This window comes from Diadema setosum, chromosome 15 (genome assembly GCF_964275005.1).
Source record: "Diadema setosum chromosome 15, eeDiaSeto1, whole genome shotgun sequence".
Classification (NCBI taxonomy): Eukaryota; Metazoa; Echinodermata; class Echinoidea; order Diadematoida; family Diadematidae; genus Diadema; species Diadema setosum.
Window position 1 is genome coordinate 14,654,288 of NC_092699.1, and position 14,450 is coordinate 14,668,737.

At 37.7% G+C, this 14,450-nt stretch overlaps 1 protein-coding gene across 1 annotated transcript in view; it reads right to left on the bottom strand.

Annotated features, from left to right (window-relative positions):
* The window catches only part of LOC140239357 (endothelin-converting enzyme homolog), an 88,486-nt gene extending 77,347 nt beyond the window's left edge, over window positions 1-11,139 (bottom strand). The window contains exons 1-2 of the mRNA XM_072319232.1: window positions 11,048-11,139; window positions 5,249-5,570 (exon numbers count right to left, since the gene is read on the bottom strand). Coding sequence (XP_072175333.1) covers window positions 5,249-5,570 — 322 coding nt within the window. The 5' untranslated portion in view covers window positions 11,048-11,139. The remainder of the gene's footprint in view (window positions 1-5,248; window positions 5,571-11,047) is intronic.
* Between the last annotated feature and the right edge of the window lie 3,311 nt (window positions 11,140-14,450).

A 14,450-nucleotide genomic window follows, 5' to 3' on the forward strand; every position in this document is an offset into this window, starting at 1 on the left:
TGCAACAATGCCAAAAAACTGCCAATTTTAAATCCGATTTTACTCGTCAGGATGGACGGTGACCCCCCATTTTCTTTACATATTCTGAAAGCTGATGAGTTGTACATGTCATTTCATGGGTTGGCGATGCTGAAAAAATGAGTAAAAGGTATCAAATTTCTTAATAAAGTAAAAAAAGTAAATTTTCAAAATGACGTCATCAAATTTCAAGTTCACTCAGGCGTATCTCACTTAATCTTTTGTTGATTTCGTCCAAATTTCAATATGTTGTAGCCTAATAAATGGTCTTTCAGTAATATAATAACAACATTTTGATTGGATGACGGCATCACCTCGTAAAAGGGGATTAAAAGTAACATTGTTAAATTTGACCAGTTTACGTGTTATCTCTATGGGAGTGCAATTTTTCTGGAAATGAAAATTGACATGACTATCTTTATCGGGCACTAGCTCACTTACCCTTCGGTGAATTTCTCCCAGATTTTAATATGTTGTAGCTGAGACTTTGGGCTATCGTAAATGTGCCCTTCATTTTTTCATACGGTATCGGGATCGCGTCCAAAAACTTGGTTGAAATCAAAGCCTATCTTCGATGTATTTTCATATTTCTTTCTTTTTCCAACTTTCTTTGCAATAACTCAAGAAAAACATACCCTATCACCACCATATTTTGCACATGTTTAGTTCATGTCACGTACATTATTTCATAAAATAACAACTACTTCATCAGACGCCATCTTGGGTATGTAAATTAGGGTCAAAGGTCATAAATGTTTCATCCTGTATCTTGGTGAATACATGTCCTATCTTTCCCACATTTTGCACACGTAAAGACCATGTTACAAGGATCATTTCACAAAATAATCATTTTTGGCTTAGAGGCCATCTTGTCTGTGCAAAGTGGGGTCAAAGGTCATATGTACTTCTTCCTGTATCTTCGTTATGACGTGTTATCTCTATGGGAGGGAATTTTTCTAGATGTGAAAATTGACCTGATTGTCTTTATCGACGACTAGCTCACTTACCCTTCGGTGAATTTCTTCCAAATTTTAGTATGTTGTAGCCAATTAAATACTCTTTGAGTTTTGTTCGATCAAAGTTTTAATCGGATGATGTCTTCACCTCGTGAAAATGGATATAATGTAACCTTGTCAAATTTAACCAGTTTATGTGTTATCTCTATGGGAGGGAATTTTTCTGGAAATGAAAATTGACATGACGGTCTTTATCGAGCACTAGCTCACTTACTCTTCTGTGAATTTCTCCTAGATTTTAATATGTTGTAGCTGAGACTTTGGGCTATTGTCAATGTTTTCTCAATTTTTTTTTTCATACGACGCCGAGATCACGTCAAAAAACTTGGTTGAAATCAAACTTATCTTTGATGTATTGAGATATTTCTTTCTCTCTGCAACTTTCTTTGCAATAACTCAAGAAAAACAGCCTCTATCATCCCCATATTTTGCACATGTTTAGTTCATGTCACGTACATTATTTCATAAAATAACAACTACTTGATCAGACACCATCTTGGGTATGTAAATTAGGGTCAAAGGTCATAAATGTTTCAACCTGTATCTTGGTGAATACATATCCTATCTTTCCCATATTTTGCACACGCAAAGACCATGTTACAAGAATCATTTCACAAAATAACCACTTTTTGCTCAGACGCCATCTTGTCTGTGCAAAGTAAGGTCAAAGGTCATATGTACTTCTTTCTTTATCTTCATTATGACGTGTTATCTCTATGGGAGGGAATTTTTCTAGATGTAAAAATTGACATGATTGTCTTTATCGACGACTAGCTCAATTACCCTTCCGTGAATTTCTTCCAGATTTTAGTATGTTGTAGCCAATGTAATACTCTTTAAGTTTTCTTCAATCAAAGTTTTAATCGGATGATGTCTTCACCTCGTGAAAATAGATATAATGTAACCTTGTCAAATTTAACCAGTTTACGTGTTATCTCTATGGGAGGGAATTTTTCTGGAAATGAAAATTGACATGACGGTCTTTATTGAACACTAGCTCACTTACTCTTCTGTGAATTTCTCCCAGATTTTAATATGTTGTAGCTGAAACTTTGCGCTATCGTTTCTTTGCCCACTCTTTTTCATGCGACATTGAAATCACGTCGAAAAACTTCGCAAAAATTAAAGCTTAGCTTCGATGTATTTTCATGTTACTTTCTTTCTGCAACTTTCTTTGCAATAACTCAAGAAAGACATTCCCTATTACCCCCATATTTTGCACATGTTTAGTTCATGTCACGTACATTATTATAAGATAACAACTACTTGATCGAACACCATCTTGGGTAGGTAAATTAGGGTCAAAGGTCATAAATGTTTCATTCTGTATCTTCGTTATAGTGTATACTGAATTTGGTACCAAAGATGGCAGACCTGACTCTCTTTTCTAAATGAGAATTAAAACATCACATGGTCAATGTCATTAAACACAGATGAAACCTGTATTGTCATGCCTATTGCGATCAGGACTCGAATCATCGATTAAGAAAAAATCGGATCACCTAATTTGTCAGTGTTGACAAATTCCAAGTCTAGTTGGTCTTGTTTTAATAGTGAATTGGAGCTGGCAAGAAGTCCAAAATTTCTTGCCATGAAAAAGGCCGCCAGCTCCAGTTAAAGGAACTTCACAGTACTGGTCGAGGTGAGGATTCAGCTTGTAAAGTTTTGCAAGATATTTAGAAAGCATTCTATAAAATTTTAAAGAGCATACAATTCTAAGGAGAATTGAAAGTTTATTTGATGAAAATCTGTTTTGAAATGACTGAGATATCTGAAAACAAATTAAAACAAAAAGATAACTGATAAAAGTCATGGTCTGTCAATTCTATTAGGATTGCTTTTTTGGATATCTCAGCCATTTCAAGACCGATTTTCATCAAATAAACATTGAATCCTTCCTGGAATTACATGCTCTTTCATATTTCATAAGAGGTTTCTCATCATCTCAACAACAAAAAAAAATATATATATAAACCTGACGTTAGGTCTCAACCCAAACTATACGATCCCTTTAAGTGTCATATATAAAGTAGCAGTCGGTAACTGCTCTCATTTAGCTTTTGCTGTCGTTTCTAAGAAAATTTCTGCTTGTATGACTTAATCATTCACATGCAATTTCCGGTTTCACAGTAGTTTGCACTTTCACAAATAGTGTAATATGACTGGATATCATAAATACACCATAGTGAGGGGGAAGTGCGCATTTTTATTGGCACACAGTGGGGAAATTAGGGCATATTACTGAACAATCAACGCAGTGCAGTGTGAATTTCACAAATAAGGAATAATTACAAATACAAACACACAGCACACACAAAGACACACACACTCGGGAGTGGGCAAAGTACTTTGGCAGGGTGGCCAACATATATGCAGATGAACATTGTGCATACTTTGATATGCGCAGTAGAATTTTTTTTTAATGCAACAAATATGGAACACACACCAAAAATAGAAAGAATATTTTCTTCTTTCTTAAAAAAAAAAATCAAATATACTATCATAATACAAGTGGAGCTGAACTATATATTAAACACTGAAAAAAATGAATACAACAGAATGACTCAGGCTGTGTTTGTGTATTTGAAGACTTGAAATGGGAACCAAAAAAACACACCTTTTTTTTTTCATTTTTGATGGAATTTGGTTGTTGTTTTTCTGACAATCTATCTCCATGTCAAGATATTAAAATCAGACCATGATCAGAGAAACCCATTGTTTTAGATTTCTGCACGTTAAACAAAGCCTTCACGAGGTAATTTTGTATGTTATTTGACTGTCTGCTATATTTAATAGACATAACAAAAAACACATATACCACCAAGGGATTTGAGTGTATTCATGTGAGGAAAAATAACAATGAAGTGTCATGCTATTAAATATATCTCTTGAACTATGAATATTACAAGGCAGCTCTTGAAGTGCAAAAACATTAAATAAAACAAAGCATAATTCCCACACAAGGACTAAATTTGGTATAACACAAGGTACATATTAACATTTAAACTAAATATTACTTCAAACATTTGAAGGCTTATTGATTGATTGATGCATATGTTGCCATTAAATCCTTCAAATACCTTCTGATTGGGAGTAATGATGTATTCAAATAACCATTATCAACTGAGATTCTAAACTGAATTGACAGTCATGGCATGGAAAGGAAAGCTACCAGAAACAAATGAGTAGGTCACAATTGAAACCAGAGAACACCACTGCATTTGATTAGCAAAGAGAGCTTAAAGGACAAGTTCACCTTCATTAACATAAGGATTGAGAGAATGTAGCAATATTAGTAGAACACATCATTGAAAGTTTGAGGAAAATCGGACAATCCGTTCAAAAGTTATGAATTTTTGAAGTTTTTGTGCAGTCACCGCTGGATGAGAAGACTGCTGCAGTGTATGATGTCACATGCGTACAACAATATAAGGAAAATATAAAGAGAATTTCACAAAATTTCATCTTTTGAAAAAAGTACACATTCCCTTGATTCGTTACTGACATATGTTATGGGTAATATTATTCCCATTGCCTTTACAAAGAGGCAAGTCAAGTGCTCTTTTATTATGCGAAAAAAAAGTGAAAATATGTTGAATTTCCTTTACATTTTCCTTATACTGTTGTACTCATATGACATCACGAGCCTTAGTAGTCTTCTCATCCAGCAGTTCCAACACAAAAATTTTAAAAATTCATAACTTTTGCATTGATTGTCCTATTTTCCTCAAACTTTCACTGATGTGTTCTACTAATATTGCTGCATTCTCTCAATCCTTATGTTTATGAAGGTGAACTTGTCCTTTAACAAGGATGTAAAATTTGGGACACCCATCAATCTCTTTCTCCAGTACAGTCACAGATCCAATCCAGATGTAGTTTATGTAATTGTGCTTACATCTGAACTGGTAGGGATGGCCCAAGATCCTTTTCTTATCAATTTCAAAGTTGCCAAGCATTGGGTTTCTTGTTGGTCAATTTCAGTAGAATGATCCACTCATAATGCATCCCGTCACTGTCATAATTTACCATCCCAATTATCTTTTTCTTGTCTGAAAAATCTTTTGACATGACTTGCAAAAGATGTAGAGTTATTTTCTTTCTTTTTAATAATATTTCATACAGCTTCCCTTTCAAGATAAAAAAAAAAAAAAAACAATAAATAAAAAAGACCAAAAGTGTATGTTGGGTATGCTTGTAAGGATGCCACTGACCTTGTTTTCTGCTGAATGCCAAGACAACAGAGACAATGATGACACAGAGGAGAAGGATGATGCAGAAGATGATGAGGAGGCGCTCCAGCGTGCTCCGGTCCCACCACAGCTTGACCCCAATCGAGGCACCCTTCCACCTGGTGTCGGGGGCCCCCTTCCCTTTCAGGTGCCTGAAACGCACCTCGGGAGGGGCGTTGGATGCTACCTCCATCTTGTCCGAGCTGCGAGTGGCGGAGCTGGCCGCCGCACCGTTATTAGCCGTGTGTGCGATTGCATCCTCATCGTCACCCCCGCTGAGCGACGAGCGCTCATACTTCACCATCTGTGCACAGGAGGGGAGAGGAAAAGTGAGAGAGGGGAAGAGGAGGGACAAAAATCTGTTATGGGAAAGAATCAGACTGGACAAGCACTTCTTTTGTTTCTTGAATTATTGAATCAAAAATGTAACTGCCACATTGATATTGCAAAAATGGGTCCATGCATACCTCCCTACCTTTGCTTCTCAGTCATTTAATACAACATCAGGATGCTCTCACAAGCATTTTTAAGAAACATGGGCAAGCAGATGCTTGAGACTTCATATCGAGAGGAGCAATTTTCCATGCAGATCAATTTTCCCTCCCTCTGGAGACTTTACTGCCATCATCAATGTCCCCTTGGGAATAATGGAATAATCTGGGTGAAGTGGTTTCTCAGGAGAGAGAGAGAGAGAGAGCGTGGTGTGTGGTAGAGTGGGTTGAGTGAGAGTGAACTCAGGGCAACCACTTTAACACTGGCCTGATATCCTAATACATCTACATTGTACCTGGCTCTTTTTTTTTTCTCTCTCTCTCCCTATCTCCCTCTGTCCACTACTCACTCAAACACACACGCACACACACACAGACACACACACACACATAAAGGTAGAGACAAGCAGCTGATGACTCTGTCTCAATCTCTGCACATCCTCAAATTGCAGTTGTTTTTTTCAATGGTCAATAATACCTTCTACTTATTCATCAATGTCAAATGAACTGGGAGAATTATGTCACTGGTTGCTCATCTCTTCTTATATGCATCTAAACATCTCTCCCTCTCTCTGCCTCTCTCTCTCTATCTCTCTCTCTGCCTCTTTTTTTTTTTCTCTCAGTCACTTTTTGCCTTTTCTTGTAATGTGTGTCTTTTTTGCTTATTTTTACATTTTGCACTGCAAGCAGTAATCTCTGACTCTGCAAACATGTATGTTTCTATAAGATATCTATATAATAATGTTGGAAAGTGATGGGATATCAATCAGGGATAAAAGTAACTGCCTTGGAGTGATACGCTGTGACTTTGGTTGACTAGGAAAATTTTTTTTTCTCTGTTCTGTTTTTGAAGAGAAGCTACTATATCAAGAAAGTGTCATTACCAAAATTTCATGCAGAATATGTATGGTCAGTAAAGAATCGCAAGAATGACATCATATACAAGCTAGACAACAAAGCTACCTCTTACAAATAATGCAAAAACGCTGTTATGTTTACAAGATTAACTTTGCCAAAAACATACTCATGCCTTCCTAAGTTCACACTGCAATTACCTATAAGTATATTTTCTACCAACGATTTTGTTCGACATTTCCATGAATGAAATCTGATGCATATTTACAACTTTACTGTGCAACATGCAAATCAATATAAGCACATTAAGCTTCATTTACACAAGAACCCACATTTGATTACAGAAACACAAACTATCCATTTTACAATAGCTACTAGCAAGCACACATGCATATTTAGCTTTTGTCAGATGACAAAACACAAAATTCAACTCATTCAAAATCTGCATTAAAAAAAATTTTTTTAAAAATCATTGAGTTTATTTCGCAGAGCTTTCAGAATTTTTGCTAGCCAAAAGTAGTGTGAAATCTTGAAAAAGTAATGGACTGCAAATATTTCTGCCCTTACAGTATGTCTCTGGCTAGTGTAGCAAGCCATATATTTGATGTATTTTTATTTGATATCTTTTCTTTTAATGTTAAAGTTATTTTGAGCACCTGATTATTTGTTTGATATTGTTTCATTATTCTTTTTTGATTCATTGCTTTAGTTTCTCCAGGCATTTAAAGAGTTCATACAGCTGTATAAGTACATTCCTATTAAAGTACTGAGGGGGGAAAAAAAGATATCACAAATTTTGAGGCAGCTTCATAAAAGCGTTTTCAATCATACCTCTTTATTGTAATTCACATTTCCATTTCCATGTCTATGGCTAATTCCTATTTGTAATAGACCAGTTCACCTGCAGACTCTTTAGAAAAAAGCAACCAATCCAACAGCATGATTCCATTCTTCATATAATTATTTAAAGAAATTCACAGAAAATCATTGTAAAAATGCTACACATTCTGTGTCAGTCAGGTCACCAAAATCAATATTTCACAGTCTGCACAAAATTTTCATATTGTGATAACTCACAGCCACAATTATAACTTTCTACATTAGGCTTTTCTACTGTGACCTCTCACACTTTGACTCCACGCATCTTTTTCACCAGCCTCATCCCCAGCAAACCTCCCGTTCATTATTCATAATCCCATTTGAACTACGATTGTACGACACCATGGATATGTTAGTAGGAGACAAGTCTTAGCTCAGACTCTCCCGAGAACATACAGAGTTCGTGAGGCTAAAGTGCATGCGTCTGATTACTTGTCACTACAAATAATATAATAATATGGAGATATTCAGGCACTCATCTTGCAAAGCAACTGAGGTGATATATTGAGCAGAACTAGAACAACAAACTTTGCATCTGTTGAGAATGAGAAGGGTGTTGTCTTGAACACTATAGGTTTAGTGGCAACTTAACGCCCTTATCACTCTCAACTGACGAAGTTTTTCAGATTTCAGCTTCAGCGCTTGAACACTTTCTATGGAACGTGAAGTCTACAGCACAGCATGCCTACTGAGGATAATGTCACCGCTACTAATTGATAACATTGATAATTATGACAGAGGTAGTGGTAGTAGTAGTTAGTTGTTGTAGTTGTAGTAGTAAATACATGTAGTAGTAGTAGAAGTAGAAGAAGTAGTAGTAGTAGTAGGCATAGTAGTGGTAGTAATGATGATGATAACATGAATAATATCAATTTACAGCAATAATAATTTTGAATAGTGATGTCAACAATTACAACAAAGATTACGTTACAAAGAATACAATTATTTTTTGTTATTCAAGAATTGAAGATATTTTAGTAAAATTACACAAAAAAAGTGTTTCTCGAATTGCACACTTAATGATGAATATAAGAATGTATACAACTGCACAACACTTGCACAAAGACACTAGATTTGTATGAAAACAAGGATTTTTTCCAAGCCACTGTACCTATACAAGCTGTATTTACATGTTGAAATCAAATATTCCACAATCCACCATCATACATTATATTGTTTGTTTTATCCCCATTGATTCACGCTTTGCGCATTCATGGAAGAACAATTTTGTCTGCTTCATCGCACAATGTTCACTCATTCATTTTGTCCTCTGCGCTGCATATATATGGCTACATCTCCGCCATCCGCGGCATCATCAGCATTTGAAATCTGCGGCTTGGGTTAGCTCTCATGCCGAGTTCCAAGCAAAGTGGACGAGAAATGCCAGACTCATATAGCTGGCACTGATCTAACAAACGGCAATCAACGCTCGGTTGAGTGGACACAGAGTACGATGTTCTGATATTGTACCTCTGTAATCACCATGATATATTTTCTCTCTCTCTTTCTTATCATATATATCTCTCTCCCTCTCAAACTCTCTCTCTCTTTCTGTTTCTTGTTATACTTACACTTGGCACTGGTATTTCTTGACCACTGAGAAGTCAGTTTTTGAGGTAAGATAGTCTTTGTCAGTGCACTATAGCTCCTGCCAAGGAAATCTACACAACAGGAAAAGCAGGATGTCTCAACGGATTCGGATCAGAAGCTCCGTGCAAACGAAGATGTTGCTTGAAAGTCACAATCTTAACTCCAATATCTCTCTAAGAAAAAAAAAAATGGCTACTGCATTTCCTGTACATCGCCAGGATGGAGAGACATGCCAAGGTGCTGCACTTCTTTATATTCCCAATGATGAAAATATCAAGCTTTGGCCGGTTTCCTTTCAGCGGAACGAATCAACGCCTGTGCAATTCAACATTTTACGTGGCCGTTCTCGAATGGAAGCAAACGAGATACACTGTGGCATACCTTTGATTAGCGCGAGCTGCGGTCGAAATTTGTTTGTCGAGAGGCGATGTCACTAGAGAAAATATTGCGGTGACAAAAGAAGCGAGGTAGATGAGGCGTGGGCCGAGCATTATCTACACGATACAACACGCCGCTAGCTCCTTACGGTTCGGCAAGGGAATTGATGCAAGGTTGACAAACAGTACGGCTTGGCGTATGGCCTTGTTTTTGGGTGAACTTTCAAATCGGGATCCACTGGAGCTTAACCCACTCTCACTTTGGACTTGAAACAGTCGCCATGGCAACACATGCATCACCGTGAATGAGTGGAGTAGCTGGCAAGAGCTTGAGTGATGTGGCCTATTCATGGAGGAGGAGCATCAATTTTCTTGCCAAGTTGCACCAAAGGAAAATTTAAAGGTAGTGATTACGTTCACAAAACATAAACATTAGCTGTACTTCAAAACGAGAATATGGTCTCCCTTGAAATCAGGGCAAAAAATGAACACAATCTCCAAGTCTTGGCGTACTCCACTAAATTTCAAAAACTTGATACATTACCCGTATGTGGTCAGACATACAAACTGTAAACTGTTAGTTGCTGCGCTTTCACTTCAGCCTTCATTAATTCCTCAAAATTTGACCCAACGATTTTAGTTAGCAAGTCCACTCGCATGTAAAAATGCACGTCATTGACACAAAGTTTCAAGATATTTGTGTCAATACGCCACAAAAGCACTCAAGCAATCACGCCAATCAGCAAACAACGCACATCAACTCTCTATGTGCCACGTTTACACACCTGACTCAGTTGGCGGCTTACCAACTTTGCATGATTTGCTCAAATGCACAGCCGCACATAAACGAATTGAAAAATTGCAATGTGCTATATACACTATAGTGCACATCATAGCCACAGCTCTGCATAAAATTCACATCACAACAAGGCTCGCAATTTCTCTACAGCTTTGCTGCGCTGCATTTCAAGCAAAAACGCTTCTGGAAAAAGCTATACATAATGGCTCTGAAACAATGAATGTTTTGATACACTGCACTCATGCGCTGCAGTCGCAAAGTGATGTGGCACACAGGAGGTGACTATACAGTGACATAGAAAGAATTCACGGCTAGGAATTAGAAACAAACCACAATCACACTCTTGTCATTTCAGCTTGGGGCAGGAAAATGTGCTCGGAGTCTGCATACACCAGCAAAACATCTCACATGCACACCAATTGTGTACACAGCATGAGTTACAATGCTCCTGTTGTTTTGCTAGAATGCATTATCAAGAATTGACATAGTCAATCATTTAGTGCAAAATCTGAAGTGGTTTCATTGAAAAATGTCTTCTCAGTACCCAAACTAAGAAAAAGTATTTAACTATGGGTGCAATCACCTTTGTGACAAATCAACTCGATTTTACTTATGGTTAAACCCATCGAGGATAGACTGATTTTGCTATAACACACATTTCCCATAGACACCTGCCCAAGTATTCTCAGGACTCGTCTTCAACGGGTATAAAAGCAAGTCCAATGAAAAAATATTACATTAGTAGTGGGTATATGCACATACAACACCCAGTAGTAAGTTCATGGCTAACCTCTAGAAGTAGGGCGCCGTAATATGCTGAGATTTAATCGCAAACCCCAGTTAATCCTTTTTGGGTACAGTATTCACTCTCCTCAAATGCCCTCTTGGCTTCTGGTGTCCAGTGCCAAACGAACTGCTGGGGCTCCCTCGTGGTCAAACTTTCTTGTTACAGACAATCAAAGAGTTGCTTTTGGCCTCCACTGGACTCACACACAGCCCAACTCCTTGGGACTCAGCAAAGCTGGAGCAGAAATGGTGAAGGACTTGGTCTTCACGTCTGTCCATGTAACAGTGCTAGATGTGCATCAACTTACAACGTAAGTAGCTTGCAGCGCAATGAACCTTGTTACAAAAGTCAAATACACACAAATACATTGTATCTCACATTCACTCCACCCATCTACAGCTCCTGGGGTCCAAACTCTGTCATGATCAAGTATCACTCCCCCCACATCAAAACAACAACAAAAAGAAACTGGCCTCGGCTGCTCACATTTCAATAGGTGACTATCAGAATGTCAGAAAACATTTTACAGACCAAATCCATCCCCAAGTGAATATATGTAAATGTGCAACAACAACAAAAATAAAAACAACAGCAACAACACCACTGCAGAGAATCAGTGCAAAGATAGAGGTACAACCAACAACCCGAGTCTGTGTCACATAGACTACTTTAATAGCAAAAGTGGGTTACTTTTCAGAGGACACTCCTACCCGTCCTCTCATGGGAAGAAAGGAAATATCTCTTTATTTACCCATTTCAGACTGGGCAAAATTAACCTGTTGAAGACTATACTCGGACAGGTGTCTATTGAAAATGTGTGTTATAACAAAGTCAGCTCATCCTCAACAGGTTTGGATACACCAAGGCAAAGGTCCTTGAAAATTTCAGAAAAGTCACGCTCAGTAAAATACAATGCCAATCCACATTCATGCCGATTTCGATACACAAGAGTTAAGTCAAACAAATAGAATAGTATGATTATTAACCCGTTCCAATCAGGAACTTAGTGGCCTGCGTATGAAGACTATGGGCATTTCAGAATTCAGTATGGAACATTGATCAAAATCAGACATAAAAAAAGAAATCTGTGGCACTCTTAACAAATTTCCTACGGGAAGCTGGTGGCCTACGTATTTAGTCTATGAGGATTTCAGAATTCTGCATGGAATGGGTCAAGACTTTTTGTGTGTGTGTGTGTGTGTGTGAGTATGTTGAATTTTTAACAGTTACAATCTCACTATGCAAATTGGGTGAGCTGATAATTCCATGTCTTGCTGCTCAATAAATGAATCGAATTGAATTGAATTGAATTTGAATATGGAGTGCCACATTTGACTGCACTTTCGCTCTCGTTGGAACATCAGCGTAAAGTCAGCAATGAAAATTTGAGGATAAAAGTTCACCTCTTATAGTCTAAAGGTGATTGGGACTAGTGATTCAATAGGAAACTCTTATCCTTTTCAGAACCTTCCTGCTGTTCTGAGCTAAGTCGTAAAATTTTTAGTTTATGAATGGGTCGGGCCAAAGTGGCCCGCGCAGGTGCTGACTACTTTGGCGCTGCTGTAAGCTAGCACCAGGCACGGGCCAGGCTCAAGTCTGGTGCCGATCGAAGAGTTTATGAATGGTAGCAGCGCCAAGCTCGGGCCAACATTCCTTGCATGGTCACAGGTCACAATTACTTGGCCGTGTCTCCGCCGGAGCGTTTTTACTGCTTGGCACAGGCCAAATTAGCTCGGACCAGGAGCTGGCCAAAAATGCATGAGTTACTGAAAGGGGTACAAGTTCTCAAAGATACTCCTCTACTAGCTATAATAATGTCACAGAGTAAATAGAAATTCCAATACCACATGCGATCGAATGAGACAAACAAAATTAAGTTAATGTAGCGATTATATTTAAATGAAAGTAGGACAGACCTGTATAATTGAAAAGCAAGTTTTTCACCTCACACATCACTCATTTTTGCCTAAACCGTGTGTTAAGTTGGAAATTTGCATGAATTTTTCTGCAATCTCAGCTGAAAACGTAACAGTGTAACACAGACGTTAGCACTTATTGCACTACTGGGCCTGCTTATATTACAACTCTAAAGGTCAAATTTTGATGGATTACTGAATGCTCACAAAAAATCTTGGCAAGTTTAAGCACGTAAAGCTTTTGGCACAAACAGAGTTTAACAAAATGAATTCCGCTGCCTCACTTCACACTGCCTGCTGCAAGTAATCTACCTGTGAAGAAGAAAAGAAACCATGCCCATAAAGATTTAACTCACTGAGGATGCACTAATTTCGCAGTAACACACAGTTCCCATAGACACCTTACCTGAGTATACAATGTATATCGGACTAGTCTTCAGCGGGTTAAGTATACCTGACACAGCCAAGCTCTAAATTGATTTGTCTTAGACATTACAGAGGCTTATTTCAGTTGTATGCTCAATAAGTCTTGATAGGCAGAAGTATTTTCAATAAAAATGTATTATATAAATGCTGAGGTATCTTGATTTGTTGTGAGTGGGTTTTTTTTTTCCAGTCAGCTTTGAAATCTCTTACAATGGACTATTAGAGAAAATGCTGTGTGGATTTGCTGACTGGAATGCTTCATCTGATGTACAATTTACGTCAGGTCCTGTCATTCAATAGGCTTTCAAAAAAGTACACGGCTACACGGGCTGGAATTACTCGAGTAAAGAAAAAAAGGCTTAAATCAATCAGAAATATGTATTTTGGGAAAGCCTCGATTGCAAAAGCAGAGTAGCTGAAAATGTCAAACACATATAAATATACATGTAGCTCCATATCAAATGGACAGCAGCATTGACAAAGGCAAGACACGTAAGCTACGCAAAACCCCGTCTAATGCACGTTTTGGATCGGTAATGGTAGGGTTGCTCTCTCAGATCTTAACTCACAGATCAATACGACAATCCACAAAGCTTGCAGTTATGGCACGTACAGCATCTTAAAATGATGTGAAGTGACATTTATCTTTGCACAAACATGACTAAAAATTAAAAAAAGGGACAAAGAGGTACTCTTGATGGTGCTCATTTCATAGTACATGTAAAATTATGACTCCAGTTTTCATTTTATATTTCCCAAATATATTTCATATACCACAGCAAAATTAAGCTTCTGTCAACCTTCATATTTGACTGGATTTACAGCTTTTGTCCACTTCTGTGGACTTTCTCTGTCTATACTCTAGAAGGTCTGAGGGAATCATTCCACATGAGAAAATCCACAGAAGTTGGCGAACGCTAGCTAGTCAAATATGATGGTTGGGTGATGTTTAACTTTAATAGCTTTATCTTTGTATTGATCTTACCCCAAATTGCTGAGGAAAGTTTTCTGTATCACATCTTGTATACTGTGCATGACCACGACATGCAGATGAACTTTTAATT